Source organism: Pseudochaenichthys georgianus, chromosome 9 (genome assembly GCF_902827115.2).
Source record: "Pseudochaenichthys georgianus chromosome 9, fPseGeo1.2, whole genome shotgun sequence".
Classification (NCBI taxonomy): domain Eukaryota; kingdom Metazoa; phylum Chordata; class Actinopteri; order Perciformes; family Channichthyidae; genus Pseudochaenichthys; species Pseudochaenichthys georgianus.
Genome location: NC_047511.1, coordinates 8,523,108 through 8,543,413, shown reverse-complemented (window position 1 = coordinate 8,543,413; position 20,306 = coordinate 8,523,108). Strand labels below are relative to the sequence as shown.

At 40.3% G+C, this 20,306-nt stretch overlaps 1 protein-coding gene and 1 long non-coding RNA gene across 2 annotated transcripts; one reads left to right on the top strand and one right to left on the bottom strand.

The window, feature by feature from the left end:
* Positions 1-191: 191 nt before the first annotated feature.
* nudt12 (nudix (nucleoside diphosphate linked moiety X)-type motif 12) lies at positions 192-19,266 on the bottom strand. Its single transcript, XM_034091154.2, has 8 exons — positions 19,176-19,266; positions 18,177-18,391; positions 12,507-12,810; positions 10,095-10,359; positions 9,334-9,501; positions 8,219-8,332; positions 1,141-1,340; positions 192-598 (listed from the first exon to the last, which is right to left on the bottom strand). The coding sequence occupies exons 2-8, from the start codon at positions 18,380-18,382 to the stop codon at positions 491-493; spliced, it is 1,365 nt and encodes a 454-aa protein (XP_033947045.1). The 5' UTR covers positions 18,383-18,391; positions 19,176-19,266; the 3' UTR covers positions 192-490.
* Positions 5,903-6,489, top strand: LOC139434479 (uncharacterized). Its single transcript, XR_011643823.1, has 2 exons — positions 5,903-6,001; positions 6,356-6,489. It is a non-coding gene; the product is annotated as an uncharacterized lncRNA (long non-coding RNA).
* Positions 19,267-20,306: the final 1,040 nt, after the last annotated feature.

Genomic DNA, 20,306 nt, shown 5'->3' with positions numbered 1-20,306 from the left:
GAAAAAAATATAATATAATTCAACTGGAAAACCAATACAAAATAAATTGGCAACGTTTGTATGCAATTACACATTTGTACAGATTGCTCAATTAACCCTGTTAAATTAATGGGAATAGTTGTATATCCCAGTATCGTCTAATTACAGATTAAAACGTTTTGCAAAAGTGTCCTTAACTTTGTACAGTTGCGTTACATTCAAACCATCATCACATCCCGAGTCTAAGCTCAAAGCTGAGAATCGGAAATGTAAAGGTTTATTGTTGATCATCTTTTCCATCTTGAAAAGTTCTGTCTTCGCCTTTATCTGCAAGTGATGCGTTTCAATGATTTGGACTTAGCGGTGAAAACAAACCACATTAACAAACTGTCCTGTACAGCCCTCAGAATCTGGCTGCTACCTCAGCGGTAGTGTTCCTGGTTTGTCGTAATAGAGTAGCAACAGTTCTGACAGCTGCTGGTTCATAGATCCACCTTATGGAGGTTCAGTGCTACAGGTTAGAGGTCATGCCGATCCAGTGTCGGACCAGCTGGTGGGCGATGGTCTGCCTGGGAGGAACAGTGAAGGCTGGACGGGTTCCTCTGAAAGAGTCAATCACCTAAGCCAGGAACAAATGGATTTATAGTCAAACAGCAGCATTTTCAAAAAGAAAATATCTTCTATTCTTTTGCTCAGAAAACAGAAATATTGTTAACTGTAAACCTCTCCTCAGACTCCCCATCATCACTTCTACTCTGCTTTCACACACAAATACTCAACTTCCACCACATTATTCTGCATGACAGTCCGAGAAGAAAAATATGTTTTTTCATATTTTCCAAGCAGGGTTGACGATTCAGAAGAAGATTCATTTTGTATCGATAAACATTTTATTCACGTTATTCTTTTGTAACTGTGATGTGTGTATTATTATTAAATATTAATATTATTTGTATTATGTCCTGTAAATGTAATAAAATCCATTTCAATTTAAAAGTTCTCTAATATGTGCCACACAAATAATGTCATTATTATCAGTGACAACAGCTGAACCATCTAAATGACAGTCTGAGTCATAACAATTATTATTATCTCAGTATTGTTATTAGTAGTAGCATCAGCAGTGTTTATAAAAGTAGTAAAAATGTGTAATGTTTGAACCTGTTGCCGTGGAAACCACCGAGCTTCCTCGATCTCTTTCTCGTCCACTTTGATGTCAGTCGATATGGCAACAGACAGGCAGCCAATCATGAGACTGGAGGGCATCGGCCAGGGCTGGCAGGAGATGTACTGAACGGGCCCGACCTTCACTCCGCTCTCCTCCTCAACCTCTCTCCTCACCGCCTCCTCCAGCGTCTCGCCTGCAGGAAGGGCTCACTGTAAGCTTCTGTACGGGGGCCGACTGGTGCAAATGGCTACAACAGCCCAAAACATTTATATTACAGGAAACGCATTGCAGTTAAAACAATTATGCAAATATAAAAGCACAAATGTCCCCAAAGACATCGAGAAACAGCTTCACCAACCAGACAAAACATGCACAGTATTTAGAAAAACATTCACCAACTTAGTTAAAGGGGACCTATCATACAAAATGCACTTTGTGATGTCTTTTATACATAAATATGTGTCCCCGGTGCGTCGGGGAACTCACGCAGCGTCAGAAAATAAAACCCTCTCTTTCCCTCCGTACCCAAATATTTTAAAAACGGGTGTACAACAAGAGGATACAGATTCCATCCGCTGTGACGTAATAGCGGCGGCGGACCCACAGAAAGTTGCTGTCAGAAACAATGCCTGACGTGTTTTGGACGTCTTTGTTTACATTAGCAAGCCTCGCTAACACTCAGAGCTAACCAGAGGCCTGTACTACGAAGCTGGTTCAACCTAACCTGGATATGTTTGAGTTAGCCGGTTGGCCTAATCCAAAACATACGCGCTCTCGCTAAGCAGTCCTACGACGCTGGTTATCAAGTGGATCGCTCAAGCCAGCCGTGTCCTATCTAGTTAGGTGCGCGTTCACATGAAAGGGGTGGTATTTGGAGCATTCGACCAATCACAAACATGGAGAAGCGTACTGACAGCGCAGCGTCATACTTCCTGAATGAAAAGTCAACTTTAATATTAGACATATGAAGAAGTTAAACTTTAAACATCCATGACTTAAACACTTGATCCAGGATAAAAGCCACAGAGCTGCACCTGCAAGGTGAATACAGCTGGCAAAAGAACAAGTGTTTGAATGCGTACATTAACAGGTTTATGATATCACTGCCCCGTCTAAAACACGATCTGACTTTAATTACATTTGTCTCGAGTGTTTCGCCAACTTAATGTGTTGCTTAAAATAATACTTCTGCATTCAGTATGTGACACTGTGAGTGTTGCACGGCCAGATACGGCTCAGCTGACTCAGATCAGGAGATATATGATACATTATGAAGTGATATGCCGCGGACTGTACTTAATGTACTCTGATCCGGTTACTTATGTTGTGGCCGATTTTTAAGTAAGCTTTCTTAACGCTAATGTTATAATAGTCAGATTGCTCTGAAGATGGAGGTGATATTCTATTCATGTTCACGTTCACACAGTCGGTGATTTTTGCCGGCCGTCTTTCCTGCATCGGCAGCTTTTCTGTATTTCCTTTCTCCTGTAATATGACTTGATCGCTTTAAACTCCACACACTGAGCTCTGATTGGTCAGCAGGCAGTGCTTTCACTGAGTTGAGCTCTTAGCCTGCAACCTAACCTGCTCCGGAGCAGGTTAGCCGCACAGCATGAGTTACCATGGAGATCTAGCCCGCTAAAAAGAGAACCAGCGTCATAGGACAGGAAAGCCGGAGTTTTCCCTGAAGTTAGCCGGCTAAGCGAAAATCCTGCTTCGTAGTATACCCCCCTGTACCGTAGAGCACGTGTTTAAAAAGCAGGACATAAAAAAGAACTCACCTTGTGATAAACCCGCAAGAGAAAAAGCATTTGAGCTCCATACTGTTTCAGAAATAATCCTTGACGTGGTTTAAACAGGATGGCGTTTTATCACAGCAGAATTTAACTTTATCTCCGGTTGAATTCTGATCAGGCATTAGCTCCACCTCCTCTTATTTATTTTGTTCAAGCTAAGGACCCAAGATCCGCGTTTCTCTAACAGGGCTTCAAAAGAGAGGGTTTGAGTAGTATGAGGCATGGCAACAATGGGTGATCTGTTTGGTATTTTGAAAACAAAACTTCACAGACATGTTTTGTATAGGTATATATTGTAGGGTATGGCCCTACAATATATGTTTCAAATATAGCATGATCGGCAGGCTTGGAATTTCGTCATTTTAGGGGCAAGGCCATTTGGCCTTCCCGTTCGCATTTTTTTTAAGGGCACAAAGGCCACATGACAGGGCACAAAGGCTGTTTGGTTAAATTACGCTGGTCAATCAACATGACTGAAAAGTGTAGCACTAACGTCAACACCAGTCGTTTTACAAACGGCTGAATAGCAATAGTGTTTCTTAAACGTATATGTTAAGTTCAGCCATAAACCACATAAGTCAGTCAGGGGTAGACAGTAAGGGTAACATTGTATTGTCACTGGCCCCACCATTGTAACCACTGGCCCGGAGCATTCGTCCACCAAAAAAAAAATCGACTAATAATGAAGAAGATTAACACATTTGTTGCAATAATTTATGCACTAACTACATTACTACTTGTACTACAACATTTTAATCATCAGGTCTTCCTCATTTTCCTCAATTGTTCATATTTGGTTTATTAAAATAATGATATTGTGGTCATTGTTAAAAAATGTCTGCTATTATGAGTATTATTATTTGTATAATGCACTTTCTGCCTTCCTGTCATTAGGAGTTAGACATGTAATGGCTATATGTAATTGATTTGATTAGAACCTTCATTCTCCTAAACTGCTGGGACATTTCGCCAATACCTTTATATTGTCTACTCTTCACTTACCTGTCAGCATAGGTCGGCATTGATGTACAGAGCCGACAGAAGACCTTGTTTATACTGGCATCATATTGAGAGGTGCAGTGACGCGTCCTGAAACCAGGAAGTAAGCTGCTGGTTCCCTCCACAAAAAGCAATGGAATTTCTCCACAGGGTTTTGGAAAATAGCTGGAAATAAGGTCTGTGGAAAACAAACCTGTTTTGTTCAGCCGGATAATCTCCACATGTCTACCCTACTTTTATAATTTTCGAATCATAAATCTAATCAATAGATTATAAAAGGGTTTTAGGACGCGGCACTGCAGCCAACTCCCTGTCACTCCTTTAACTCCTCCGGTGACTTTCTTTTATTAGAAGATTGTTTTTTGCCCGGCGCTTGGCCGGTTACCGCTGTATTAAAAACATTTTGGCGAATGGTTAGGTGGCGCGATAGTCTGTAGTGAAGAAGGAGCACCCTCCCGCTCACTGGAGCCTGCTCGCGCTGTGCTCCGCAGCAAACAGCTGTTTGCTGCGGAGCATATCGCGAGCAGCAAAAAGCTGTTTGCTTTTCCCCCCCAACAACCACAACCGACTCACGAAACGCTATGTTGTAGCGTTGATAAACGAAACAATTTAACTAAATTGCTAGTCAAAATACCAATACCACAGGAATTTTTTTTTTTTTTACTTTTGACAGGGGCACAAAGGCCACTTTGGCCGTGAATTGCATTTTTTTTAACAGGGCATCACGGCCAAAGTGCGGAGATGGGTCTGTCTGCAGACCGCAGCAAGGAGGCGTTTCCTATAGGGGCGTTTCCTATAGGGGCGTTTCCTAACTTTTTTTATCCAGCTGATTTTATAAATCCTCGCAGAAGAAGTCATTGTTCTAGTTATGGGAATTCCGGCTCTTCTTGCTGAGCCGGATCATTTGGCTCACCAAGAAGAGCCGGCTCTTTCGGCTCCCAAAGGGCTCTTCAGTTTACCACATATTATACCTTTTAATTAAATCAAATGTAGCGCTGTTTTGACTAATGATTTATATGTGTACACATATATCACTTAAATTATTCAAGACATCCTTTGTACTAAAGTATTCAAAAGTAAAAATTACATGTGTAATATAAATTATTTGCTGTGGCCAATTGTTTTCATTGCATTTACAGACCCGTGTAACTCTCTGATACCACCCAATTAATGCATTGACTTGCTTGTAGAACCACGCTACACAAAACAGATGGCAACACCTATAAAAACTATTTAAAAAAAGGGGCTACTGTATCAACCTATATAAAGTATATACATATAGTTGTTCTCCCTGCAGGAGAAGGGAGCGTGCTTTGAGATCAACTGCTAGGCTGCAGCGGGGAGAAGAGGGGGACAAAAAGTAGGAAGAGAAGTAATGGGTCAGAAACCCTCCTTTTTACGCAGCGGTCCAGACATAGGGCATTAGGGCAGGGATATCTTTCAAGGTTTGACATAATGAATTGTGCAACTTTTAAAGCAAGCAACGATGTTTTCAAATCTGTAATCAAAAAGCTCCTCAAAAACACTATAGAAGCAGTTCCTGCCGTTGTTACGTTAGTTCAAACAGTAACAACGGACTACTTTTCTTAGCGGATGCATGTCAATTTAAATCAATACAAAAAACTATTTTTTAAATCAATAAAATCTTTTTCTAAATCCATAAAAGCATTTCAATTATTATTGGGAGTCATGTCGTTACTTTGTTGAGAATGTGGCCATGTGTAATAAGCGGGATAATGTCCACATTGCACATTGCATAATGTGCCTTCATGCCGATCTAGATCCCTCCGCAAAAACAAGACAAAAAACGTCTCGTTCGCGGGCGAGAGCCGGCTCCCGTCGTTCACTATAGGAAACGCCCCTATAGGAAACGCCTCCTTGCTGCGGTCTGCAGACAGACTCTATTGAAAGTGCGGGGCAACGACGGCCATGGCCGTCGTGGCCATAGATATATATAAACACTAGATGGCTCATGGGAGATTTTCCAGCGTAGCTGACTGGCCGCCATCTTGCTACAGTCAACAGTTACTCTGATTCGCGTTATGGTAGCTGTTGTAAGGTGAGTGATCTGCACAAAAATACTCTTAACTTGCTGAAATCTTGACTGATTTACAAACGGTTTGGTTTATTATAAACATTATTAGCATGGCTATGATACAGGATGCTTGGACATGTTGAAATTGCAGCTTTTCTTTGTATATGTGGTTGTATTTATTAGCTGGCTAATAACAAGAGGCTGTCAGTGAGACCTAGTATTACAAAGTTCACCCAGCAACTTTACACCAGTGGGAGAGGCAGAACTGCTCTTTCTTTTCAACATAACTTAAGTTACACATGATTTATTCCAAGTGGTTTGGCTTGTTAAAAACATCTTGCATTATGATACAGGAATTTGCTGGCTTTGTGTTTACAGAAGTACCTGACTATGCCGGACTTTTGTGCAGCCTACGGATGCTCCAATCGCCGCTGTCTGCAAGAACCCGTGGGATCACCACATATGTTTATGTTTGCTCAGTCTAATAAACCCATAACATGGTTGTGAAAGAATACCAAAGCTGAGGCTGGACGATGATTGATTGTTAGTGTGCCATGTGTCACTGTGTGTCTTATTGGTTTTGTGGTATACTGTATTTTATTTTATTGTGTGCAAGACACATTTAAAACAAATAACCTTGAACCTTGAAGCCCCATCTCTCCCCACCTGCTCCTGCTTCCTACATCCCCTCCACACCACACCAAGTTGTTCTTCTTAATAATAATAATACATTTATGTTGGGGGGCCGCCTTTCATAACACCCAAGGACACCTTACAGGGGCATAGGGGCAATATAGGTAACAATTTAAACAGTGGATTTTGTGATATATCAGCCGGGGTGAGTCAAGACAAACCACAAATGGACTACAGAAGGACATATGGTACAGTTTATATTATTCTTGGTCTTTTTTCAATAACATATTTCAAAGGTTCTGGATTTGTTTACAAATCTAGAAACTAAATACAAAACTAGGATGATATGAAGATCTCATGTCAAAAATAATTGTGATAAATTAGACAGAACTGGCCTGTCTGTGAGCACATTTTATGTTGGTTTGGTTCTTCTGATAAAGGTGTGAATATCTAAATAATATACCAACATATGCTATTGTCATTAGTTGTGTCCCTGTTCTTCAAGCTAAGGCATTGCTCAATTAACAACTCTTGGTTTACAGAGTGGTAACATGAGACCGATTTTTATATATAAAATATAAATGTATTTTAATTTTATAATTTATGTTAAATATTGACAATATAATAAAATAAATGGAAATATATACACCGGCAAATATTTAATATAAATACCTTGTGTGTGTGTATAGCTATTGCTTTATCTGATTAATGTTATTTTCATATGAAAGTCCATGATTATAAGTATGCAGTATCATAACTACATATTTGATGTTTATAAAAAACCAAACCGTTTGAAAATCGGTTGAAAATTGAGCAAGCTATGGTTATTTAAATAGTAAACCATAATGTTATGAATGAGAGCACTGCCTGTAGCAAGATGGCGGCCAAGTGGCAACGTCGGTCTCCATTGGCCAGCAGCGCGTGTGAGCCATCTAGTGTTTATATATATCTATGGTCGTGGCCGTCGTGAAATTCCCACCCTGATGATCGGTCCACTTTAAGTGATGCACTCGGCTGGGACTGAAGCGCTTGTTGACGTTCAGGGATTCTAAAATTGGCCAACTGTCACTGGAAATGTACGTTGTATTAGCTTATTTTAACAATGTGATGACATGATTCCTTCTGATATTATTGCAGATCTGCTGTAAGCTAGCTAGCTAACGTAGCTAACCTAGTGATTTAAAATATACTGACAAACAATTACAAGTATGAAACAGACTAACTGCCAACAGTGACTGATGGACAACTTTATGAACCTTGAGCGTCAACAAGCGCTCCGGTCCCAGCTGTGTGCGTCACTTTTTAATGTCCCCTGGTTTCCGTTGTGTTTTGAGCTTATTCCGGGGTTTTTCCATGCAGCGCTTTTAGTAAACCCTGCACATTTTTCTCAAGTTGTTGAATGTTATTCTAAATGCTGTGCATGTGTTGTCAAGTTGATGAAGATGTTTCTTCAGACCCATATATTTACAATGAGTTTGAAAGTGCCGCACAAAGTGCTTTGGGTTGTTGGAGCATGTTTGCACGGGTCGGCCACCCGTTGGTGAGTAGCTTTTAGGGAGTAGATGTTACTGTTAAGGTTTGTGCAAGTCAATGTAATGTGATGTTTACCAGGCTCTATGAATCCAGCCAGACAGGAGAACATGCCCACAGGGAAAATCTTCTTTCTTCCCAGTAAACACTGGTTTCCATCAGGGTGGATCACCAGCATGATGACCACTGGGTCTGAAAACACACAGTAAGAGGAGCTCAATTTACATCTAATAATCTCTCCAGTAATCTTGTGAAAGCTACCAAATGCATTAAAGAAAAGTGAGCCCATCATTTGACTCATCTATTGCACACTGGATTTGCGACTTGAGAATCTGTACTTTGATTAGTCACTATCAAACAACATGAGACTCTTTCTATTATAATGCCAAGTAATTTTTTTGGTTTGAGTAATGCAAAAGTAGTATTATCAGAAATGCATTACTCTACAGACAATAATATTGATTGTAATTTACAATCTCCAATTAAAGTTATATGTAACAGATTACATTTTCATATGAACTTGCCAAACACTAACTATATACCTTTACGAGTTTCAGTCATCGCTAATCTTAAAGTATGTAAGCAGGTGTTCGGGGACATTTCTTATGATGTTAATGTTGATTTTCAGGTAAGATAATTGTACTCAGGTGTAGGTCTTCAACTAACTCAGATAATCTACTCATGGAATGTAGGAAAATAGTGAAATATCCCCTTACAAGTTCTCAGAGAGTTACATATTTTTGTCCCATTTTTTAACCCAAAGTGTTCACTTTACTTTCATAAAGTCCAGGAAATCGAGCAAATATAATTATTTAAGAAGCTATTTTTGTCATGTTTGCTTATATTACTAATCTGATCATTACAATTATAATAAATACCGGATGAATTGACTTAACGTTTTGGCTTCGTTCAGGTTTAAACTGCACTCAGATCTGTGATACTAGCTCCCTGACTACAGTCACAACATCCTAGAGCAGGAAAGCTTGATTTTTAACCACTTGAAAAATCCTGCTTTCATCGGTGAACGTGTTTTCAACCACACATGACCTGCACATTGTACATGGCGCCTGTGCCTAAATGCATGTGTCAATGGAATCTAGATGTGTGCCCTACACAACTTAGGTGTTTGCACACAGCTAATAATCTGCAGTTGAAAGCATTCATTAAAGCTGATTAGGTTTGGAGCTCCGTACCGACGCGTGGGTAGCAGGTGTTATGAACCCCCTTGAGGCTCCTGCAGTCTGAGTTCAGGCAGCTCCTCTTGTATCCTCCCTCCATCGACCGGGTGCTGCTGCCACATGTCGGACAGAAGCTGTAGCGGCTGTGCCAGGCCAACACCGATCGAGCTTGAGCCACAACTCCTGCACGAGCAAGAGAGGGGACAGGGGTTATTCAGTTAGTTCAGTCATGGTAAGTCTGGGGGGCCAATCTCGGCCTTTGGTCAGTTTTGATATGGTTCACAGATTCAGTTTTATAATGTATTACTTATGGCCCGTCAGCGCTGTCAAACAGACGACATGTTAAAAATGCAATTTCTCTTGTCACAAGGTGACTGTAGCTTAAATAAGGAGAGCTGATACCCGGTTTCAGGAAAGATGGAACTTGAAGCTACCTTACCTCAAAGCTATAAAATAGCATATAATGAACTTAGTCATTATTTATCTTTTAGTCAGATAAAGTACAAGTACCCCGAGATAGAAGTACAGTACATGAGTACATGCACTACAATGTGTGGCTAAAGCTTGCAGGCCGATTACCGTAAATTAAATTCCCATTTAAAGGTACATTTAAAACGGATACAAAAAGTGTGATGTTTTTGCAACTAATCACAAGTGAAAATCATGTGTATGTTTGCCATTAGATATTTTAATTGAATGTAAGCCCGCATTTGTATATAGCTTTTATGGTTCAGAAGATATCGTTGGTAAAGAAAAAGAGACTGCATCTTCCTCACCTGCCTCTTCCTCGCTGAACTTCAGCAGGTCTCTGTTGAGCGTCTTCGGGAAGCAGCAGTTCTTTTCTCTGCAGCGTTTTAGAAGGTCAGCAGTGTCTTCGTCAGTGTTGATGGCAAACCAAGCAGGAGGCTCCCGGACACCATCCACTGTCTGAGCGGAGGGCTCCTTCCTCCTCTCTACCCCCAGGAAGATGAGCACAGTGGCAGGTTTCTGGAGAAGATCTTTAACCGTCTCATATCTGAACCGACACAGCTGGTTCTCACCCTGTTGGAATCACAATCATTAGAAAAAAAATTTGAATCTTTGAAAAAGACAAACTGACTAAAACTGTCACGTCATCAGGGCCGCCTTAATGCAGGGGCGGACCTGGGCTGAAGCCCAGGGGCCGACGGAGATTGGGGGCCTATCATAAGCCAATAAAAAAAATTAAAACTTTAATTTTTTTATTTCGGGTGTTTAATTTTAATTTTAAATAAAGTCTTGGCTTTCAGAATATGAAAGTTTTATTTCCAAAATCACACGATAAATACATTTTTGAAGCTTGTAAAGGGAAGAAGACAGCTCTCACTCGCCACTCTGCTGTCCCCCTCCCTCCGGCTGAAATTATGAATGTAAGGCGTATAGTAATCATAGAAAACACGGCAGGGTCCGTTACAGTTTGTTTTCATCTGATTTCAAATAAACAAAGTCTTGGCTTTCAGAATATTAAACTTGTTTCGGCAAATTCAGATGATAAATACAGCTTTGAAGCTTCGGCATAATTACAAGCGGAGAATGGAGTAACTTGACGTCACAGCAGGCATAACAACAGCCGGTGTTTCTCGTGAGTGTTTCCCCCGGGAAACAAACATAATACACACAAACACACACATACACAAAAACACACTCGCGAGCTTCCCCCACACCAGTAATCCAAACGAAAATATCTTCCCTCCGTAGTATTTTGATCATTTGCTCCGCTAATCAATGGATTCCAGAGATTTTTCTCAAACATGATGTAACAGTCAGTGGGCACCACTTAACAGCCAATCAGAATGAGAATATGTTTCACATGTGACTTATTCAAATTGTGAGTGATTGAGTGACAGATGAAGGTTGTTTAGGAGAACATTTTGGAGAAGAAAAAGTTTGAGAGTGGCGCTCGGAAAAGGAAACCTAACACTGATGTCAATTGAGCAAGACATTCTTCGTGAGATGGATTCAAAGAACATCATAAAGGCTTTTTCTTCAAAGAAAACCAGACGGAAGCTAAAGAGGTAAGGCAATGCTGCACTATTCATTGATTCCCAGGAGCCTGCAGGTTTAAAATGTGCATCGTTTTACATAACCAGGTTTGTGTTAATCCACCGGAGATAATGCTCATTCTCATCTACTGATACCTGGCATTGAGGCCATATGTTGCTGTGTGTGTGTGTGTGTGTGTGTGTGTGTGTGTGTGTGTGTGTGTGTGTGTGTGTGTGTGTGTGTGTGTGTGTGTGTGTGTGTGTGTGTGTGTGTCACAGAGCCTGCAGAGGCTATAAATTACTTTGATTTGTTGTTTAAATAGGGGGCCTACGGACCTGGGGCTGATGGCAGGTTAAGGCGGGCTTGCACGTCATCTACAGTAGCTATTGACTGCATGCAACATAACACCACTGAAATGACAGGGAAGCGAGGAATGTGTGCATTGAGAAGAGAACAATCAGGATGAATTAAGGAGTCATCCAGGCTGGACTTCAAGGCATCTGAAATATTGGATCCTGACATTATTTTACATGTACGCATCTTGATTGAAATGTGGGTCTTTTGTCAATAAATTAATTTCCTTATCAACCACAAATACAAGGCTACTTCTTTACAGAGATGCTATGGTATTTTACTGGGCAATCCATTTTCTGAGCTGTCCAAAAACGTAAGTTTTGACTCATACTAAATCCATCTGAATCTACTCCATTTTAGAAAACCTCAAAGTCGTTTCACTATATAGGGCAAAAACAAATAAACCACGTAGACTGGAAATAGCTTCTTATAGAGGCATCCTCTACTTCTATGTTAAACTAAAGGAAAGTTTTCCTTAATGCTTTAAGGCCCAATCTACTTCTTATAAAGATAGCTTCTGTATTCATAAAAATGACTTGTTGAACATTAAAGCATGGAGACATGTCATAGTAGAGGCACTAAATACAAATATGAACCTGAAAATGAGCATAATAGGGCCCCTTTAATAAGCCTTTGTGTGATTTGTACTTGGGATACTTAACAACAAACTATGATTGTTTTCAGATGCGTACAGCTGAATGCTTTACCAGCTAAATCTGCATTCACATGAAACACGGTAAAAGCTTACCGGATCACCAGAACTATTTTTCAAACCTAATGGTTCATCAGCTTCAACCAAAACAGATTACCAACATTTGCCTCAGGTAACATACCCCTGCGTTCCGGTCCTCCAGTGGGCTGCTGACCATGGGGCTGCAGTTGGAGAACAGGAGGTAGACTGTGTTTGGGTCGCTCTGTTTATCCTCCAGCCATCCCTCGTCGGTCCTCTTGGCACTGAGCCGGTCCAGCGTCTCTCTGCTGAAGTAGTTCTCCTGCTGGTGGAGGTCAGCCCCCGGCAGCACCCGCTGGCACCTGTCATCAGTATGGCCCAGCAGGGTGGAGATGTGTCTGTGGCCCCAGAACTTGGCGATATCGTAAGCAGTCTGTGACGAGCTGTTCACGGAGAACTTGTCGCAGCTTTATAGAACAAAAACAGAGATAGAGATTTTAGGTGAAGTAATGCATCTGTAGTGTTTGTGTTCTTAAGTGAAGTGGAACACAACATATTTGGAAATGTGCTGCACTTACACGGAAAACGTCATTTAATCAAAACAGATACAGTACATAGGGATGAAGATAAACGTGTTATTTACTGTTTACTCGAGTATTTCCATTTCCTGTCGAAAGTTCTGTACTTTTTTTTGCATGCTGGAGAAGCTGCAGTACATGCAGGAGCCTGTACGTGGCGCTGTAACTTCCTCCACAAAAGCAGCGAAGAAGCATTGTTGTCATGGTTGCCCTTCTGTTTATTCTCCGCGGTGGGGGCCGAGGGAACCGGGCAGAGTTTTTCGCCAGTCAACGTGTATTAAAGTTTAAATTTTCCGGACAAAATTATAAAAGTGCCGGTCAAAGGTCTTCTTTGTTATTTATTGAGTTTTAAAACAAATGAATAACGACTCTATATAATATTAATACAATACACGGAGCCTCTCTTTTTCCTCCCTCTCTTCGGACAGCGTCAGTGTCTGTCTCATGCAGCAGCTCATCCAGTAATCAGTGACCCGGCCGACAGTAAAAATAAACATATTTATAACTAGTTTAGGTAGTTTGAGAGGTAATTAAAATAGCTGAGGGTTTGAATTGCCGTATGTTGATTTTGTCTTTATTATTATTATTATTATTAATATGAAGATATTATTAAGATAAGATGTTACTTTATTGATTGAACATTTTAGTTTAGAATGTGCTGTCCCACGGTAATTCAGAAGGCTCACAGGTCACATTCCGACCATTATTTAAAACAATAGGTGCTTTCACACCGTCTACAGTTTGATTTGTATAGAGCAGGGGTGTGAAACTCAATTTCATTGCGGGCCACATTCGCATAAAGGTTGCACTCAAAGGGCCGGTTGTAACTATATAAATATATATTATATATTTAAAATAATGTATTATATTACATTATTGCCTCTGAATTGGATTATTATTGGATAGGATAATAACTTCGTAATTAACTACGTCTGAAAGCAGAAGTCCAGGGCAAATAATTGCAAGTCTCTTCAGTGCGCATGTCACAAAACGAGATGCATTGTGGGACATGTAGTTTATGGGCAACCTGCTTCTGTAAAGTGGCATGTAGCCGTATTATAAACGTAATATATTCTTTGCAAGCTCTTGCGGGGCCTCATGAAATGAAGTCGCGGGCCGGATTTGGCCCCCGGGCCTTGAGTTTGAGACCCCTGGTATAGAGGGAGCTCTGTGGCTGAATGGCCAGCGATTAGGTGTGGCGCCTTTATCATAGGTGATCAGAGCTAACTGCCTGCCGTCAGATTTCATTTAAAAATAGATCTGATTTTAAGACTATTTCTGCGCTCATAAAGAATGATAAGAATAAGAATAATGCGTATTGAACTGGTTTCATTAATTAGTGAGTTTATTTTACACTAGAACCACCAATCGAGTCAATTTGTGTGGTGTGTTGTGTGTGTGTAATGTAACTTTTTTTCAATAAAATATTAAAGTCTCTTACAGTTACTTTCGTAAACCTGAAGTGAATACATTTTGGATTACTTTTAATATTCATTACTAAAGGAACAGCCGAATCATCACAGCGCACAAAACCTATTACCGCCGCAGATGGATCAAAAAAGGGAGCGTTTATAAAAAATGTGCGGGACCGCTCAGTGAAACAATAACAACGAAACATGGAGGAACAAAAGTCTGCGTTTAAACCTACAGTTAATTTAGCTGCTGGAGAAGAAAGGTCAGGGGGGGAGGGGGGAGAGAGCTGTGGTTGATGGGCCATTAGCTGGCCATTAGTTGTATAATAAATACACAGCTGAGAGCTGCCGTTTCATTCAGACATTTTAAAACACGGTAACGGACTATTTTTCTTAGCGGATGCATGACAATTTAAATCAATACATACAACTATTTTTAAATCAATAAAAACATTTTCTAAATCCAGAAAAGCATTTCAATTAATATTGGGAGTCATGTCGTTATTTTGTTGAGAATGTGGCCATGTAATAAGCGGGATCATTTGAAGCGACTTGTTCCTTATGGGGAAAATAACACCCTTCATGCTGATCAAGATCCCTCTGCTACGCGTCGGGATCCTGATCTGCCGACGAGGCCCCATTAAAATATAAATATTTTTAGTGAATTACTGAGTTTAAATGATCGTGGTGAAGATGATGATTAAATTAGGATTACAAATCGAGAGCGGGGTTGCATTTCCTCCCGTTCGTTTTTTTCGATTAAGCAACATTATTTTGTTAAATAACAACATGGTGATGTTTTGTAAATGATTACATGTCTCTTAGTTAGCACAGAGTATGATATCCGTGACATATGGATCTGAACAAAGTTCCGCTGTACATTCAGCGTACTGTATCTGACTTTATTTCACATGAGCTCCAGTGTGGAACCCCACACCCCACTGGTGGATCAATGATCCATTATAAATTACATTTATTTATCACGGGGGCTGTCTCAAGTCAAGCTGGAGGTTTTCCCTTGAGCGAGGGCAGATCACTTACCAATCACGGCCCTCGCGTTTCAAACTGTCCGAAATTAGGTGCTACATCTGTAATCTAATTTTATTATTCGCAATTTCTTTATGAGAACTTTTATATTTGATACTTCAAACACTTTTAAATGTAAATCATTATGGGATTTTTTTTAATGCAGGACTTTTTTTTTTATTGTTACAGATTATTTCTACATTTTGGTATTGCTACTTTTAGTTCAATACAAAATCTATTCTTGTACAGTGGCTGACAGGGGCAAATGCGCTACTGCCCAAAACACTAATAGGCGCTTTCACACCAAGTACTTTTCCCAGGAATAGTTCCCGGAACTTAGTTCCCCGGAAATCTTCAATTCCGGAACTATCTAGTTGATCGCGTTCACACCGGAATAAATCCCTGAGGGAGGATTACGCAAATGAAGCCGCTGACGTCACTTCTTCTGCTTTGGGTTTACTGGCAGGCCGCAAACAACTTCACGGCGTATACTGCCACCCGAAGTCCCCGGCCGGAAGTCCCCGGAGCTGGGGACTGGCTTCAGTAGAAGCTGCTGGGAGTCTTCCCATCAGCTTCTACTGAAGCCTTCCGAGTAAATCGCCAGAAGCGCCGACACCTCCTCATCTCCCATGATTTATTTTGTGTTGCCATAAGCAGAGTTGGGTGTAACGCGTTACAAAGTAACGCGTTACTGTAATAATATTACTTTGTCGGTAACGGAGTAGTGTAACGCGTTACTTTTATAATTCAGTAATCACACGACAGTTACTAACATTGCCCCGACACGCGTTACTTCGTTACTTTCTAAAATCAGTCATAATCAAACCTCAACAAACACCTGCAAAGAACACATGCTAAGGTGGAGCTAACGCACATAGCTGTTGTTTATTTATATCACACACGTAGTCTGTTCTTCTTCTCTGTTTTCCGGTTGTTGCCTGTCTTGAATGACGAATACACACTACTGCCGCCTGCTGGTAAGGAGAGTTATTGCCACTCACGCATGCGCAGTTCGTACGTGCTCGGCTGAAGTCTTTGCGGTGTGCTCCAGTCTGGTTCCAGTGCAACACATGGCCAACACGCAGGAGAACACGCTGACGCAACAGCGTGAGCAGAGATAGACTGCGCAAAATATACAGATAGCAGGAGACAGAGGACAGCCATGGTCAGATAGGAAAACATTCAGGAGCTATCTGGATCAGTCTTATCTTATGGAAACTGAAATAAAGAGAACATTTAAAACTTTAGCAGTCTGCGTGATCTGCCTGCAGGGAGGGGCGGGCCGGCCCTGCGAGTAAAGTAACGAGTAAAGTAACGAGTAAAGTAACGAGTAAAGTAACGAGTAAAGTAACGAGTAGATGTAGAGAGTAACGAAGTAGTGTAATATATTACTTTTTTAAAAGTAATATGTAATATGTAATATATTACTTTTTTTTAGTAACTACCCCATCTCTGGCCATAAGTTAGTCTCGCTCCGTTGGTGCGCTGGGCTAATGCTAATAATGCTGATGCGAGTAAATAAAATGGCGGCTTCACAAAACTTTTCAGAGTTTTACGGGCTGTGGTTTGCAATCCGCCTAGCCAATCAGAAATTGGAACCTTTTGCTCCCCAGGAAAGTACCACCTCTCTAGCAGGGACTAAAAAGGGGTGAAAAGGTTCCCGACTACTCGCGCTTTCACACCGGCGAATTGCAAACCACGCCTCATAAAACTCTGAAAAGTGTTGTGAAGCCACCATTTTATTTGCTCGCATTAGCATTAGCCCAGTGCATCAACGGAGAGAGACTAACTTATGGCAACACAAAAGAAAACATGGGAGCAGTGGAGTGATGAGGAGGTGTCGGCGCTTCTGGCGATTTACTCGGAAGGTCACCAACTCCGGGGACTTCTGGCCGGAGACTTCGGGTGGCAGTATACGCCGTGCCCAAAGCAGAAGAAGTGACGTCAGTGGCTTCATTTGCGTAATCCTCCCTCAGGGACTTATGTGAACGCGTTTGAACGCGATTTACTAGATATTTCCGGAACTAAAGATTTCCGGGGAACTAAGTTCCGGGATCTATTCCTGGGAAAAGTACTTGGTGTGAAAGCGCCTATTAAGAGAAACACGCTGCAGTTTTTAAAAACAATGCAAATAAAAAAACACAAAAGTGCCAGTTAAAATGACTAGGTTAGCTAAATTTGCTAGTTAGCTTACAGCAGATCTGCATTAATATCGGATGGAATCATGCGGTCACATAGTTAATACAAGACAATTAAACTTACAATTTAGGTTTCCAGTGACAGTTTGCCAACTTTATAAATGTATAAATACTGCCAAATGTATCTCAGAATTTCAACAAGTGGTCTGGTCCCAGCTGTGCACATTACTTTTGAGTGTCCCTGTTTTCGCTCCCTGTGTTTTGAGCTTATTGTAGCGTGTTTTCATTTGCAGCATTTTTTTTATTTGCATTGTTTTGTTCATTCAGCACTTTTAGTAATATGTTGTGTGATATGTGTGATATAAGTGTTTTGGCACATTTGTTATTTTGCGTTGTTTTTGAAACGGCATTCAGAAACAAATCACGGTTTCTGTGACCACTGTTTACATTACTAACGCCAAGCAAAAAAATAAACTACAATGCAACAATTAAAACGTTCAACTTTTTTTTCCCGTCAACAACTTTTAAGTAATTGTATTATTAAAGTACAACATATTAAGCTTATCTTCATAATTTTGCTTTCAATGTGGTGAAGCAGCATTTGAGTGATATACCCAATATCGTTTTTTGGGAGTAAATATTCTCAGTTTTTCTCTTCATCTCAGCTCTGTAGGCCTACCCATGTGACAACAGCGCTTCCACCACAGGGTAATGCCCGTTGCGAGCGCCAAGCATCAGCGCTGACCAGCCGCTGTACCCTGTCTGGTTGATGAGCGAAGGGCTCTGGGACAGCATCGTGGACACCTGGATCATGTCTCCTCTGGCAGCAGCATCCAGAAACCTCTCCACCATCTCCTCCTTTGCACTCAGCTGGAGGCTCGTCATTCCGGCTGCCTTTTAAAAAAGAGCACATTTTGCCAAATAAATGTTCACTGTCAGTGTTTTTACTATACGATGTTTTTGTAATAATATTACTTCTGAATAATCTGTAGATTTGATTAGATTAAACTCAACAACATTTTGACACAACAGGATTCGGAACACTTGAAAAGGAGTTATATAAACATATACATTTTAATATACTTTTTTGACAAATTTGAAAATGTTGCTTTAGAAAAGCTAATCACATATTGAATGAAGCAAAACGATTTCGTTCACCACTACCTATAATACTTACATTACAAAATGAAAATGTTAACATTAAAATGACTGTGCCTTTAAATATTTATTCTCCCTCCACTGGTGCAAACAGCTGTCAATCACTCTTAGGTTACGCCACATAACATTGTTACAAAATGCATCAAACATGAACAGCTTGCAAGTCTACACGTGTTTCGGCTTTAATATTCACATAATGAATAAGGCGAATCAATGGTTACAGTGTTCACTGCAGAATAATGATATCTAACGCGATACAGCACTCACGACAGGTACATCAGTGTGACTGTAACCTACGGTATGTTACCTGTGAGGTCAGTTATGATATTACGGTAATGTATTTTTCACAGCTGGACATCAGCCTGTGTGTTTGATTACCGAACACTCAAGAGGGCAGATAACGTTAGTTAAAGTCTTCCGGTCTGTCTGATCCCGTCTATGTCCTGGAAATAATATTACGGTTTATTCCTAACATCAGTGAACACAGCATTTGTAATATTAATAATAAAACAAGTCTCACCTTCTTTAAGCTCAGCTCCTGTTTTTCTTCTGTCCAGAGAGTAGTTTAAATGTTATGTAGAAAAGGTCACGAGCTGCGTTCAAGAGCGACACCGACGTTGTACAACTGTGTTGCCTTCAGGTGATCCTTAAACTACCGTATTTATAAAACTTAGAGCGACAATTTGCCACTTTGTTTTTCTAACAAAAACGCTTAAGAGTCAGAATAGACCCATATCTGTACATTTCTAAAAATGTACTGTTTGTTTGCTTTTATGTTTTTATTACCGTTAAGTTATTTCTTTTAAGAGAATAATGTAAAATAAACCTCAAATACTGTATATGAAAGGTGATTTTTATTATTTGTATATGTAATTGTACCTTTTTCAAGCTGTTGTGCATACAATAATATTTTTGGGTAAAACTTTGAAAGTTGCTCTTTTCCAAGGAGTCTCTAAATGCAGCACATTTTGCACTTTGCACCGGCTTTCAGCACTTGTTCTGCTGCATACTCTCATTGCTGTTATTGAACGCAGCTTGCAGGCATTCTGCTTGTACAGCATGGTCCAGTGTAGTTCAGTGATTCTCAAATGGGGGTACCCGGACCCCTAGGGGGACGTTGGGGTACTGCAGGGGGTACGTGAGATACCAAAAAAAAGTTAATTAAAAAAAATAGCATGTATGATTACGAAAATAATCTTAGTACAACAAGTCATATAGAAAACACAATTGTATATAACATATTCCTAGAACCACCAACTGGGTCCTCATATAAACATTCAAATGTGTGTATTGTATTTTATAGTTTTTCATAATATGTAATTTCGATTCACTTCAATTGAAAAACTCCTTGGAAAAATCTGTTTAAAAAAAATGTAGTCTTTTTTTCATGCATAAAGGGGAAAATATCCTTAGTTGGTTGTAATTCATGCATGAAGGAGTTAATAAATCACACACTGATGGAACATCACTATATTGTAATAATTGATATGGCTTTTTCTATCAAAAATGTTGGGGGTCGGTCAGTGGGTACTTGGCTGAGAAGATGTTTCAAAGGGGGTACATTACTGAAAAAGGTTTGAGAAGCACTGGTGTAGTTGACTGAAACTTTTAAATAAGGTTATATTTGAAGGAAGAACAAATATTCTGTTAA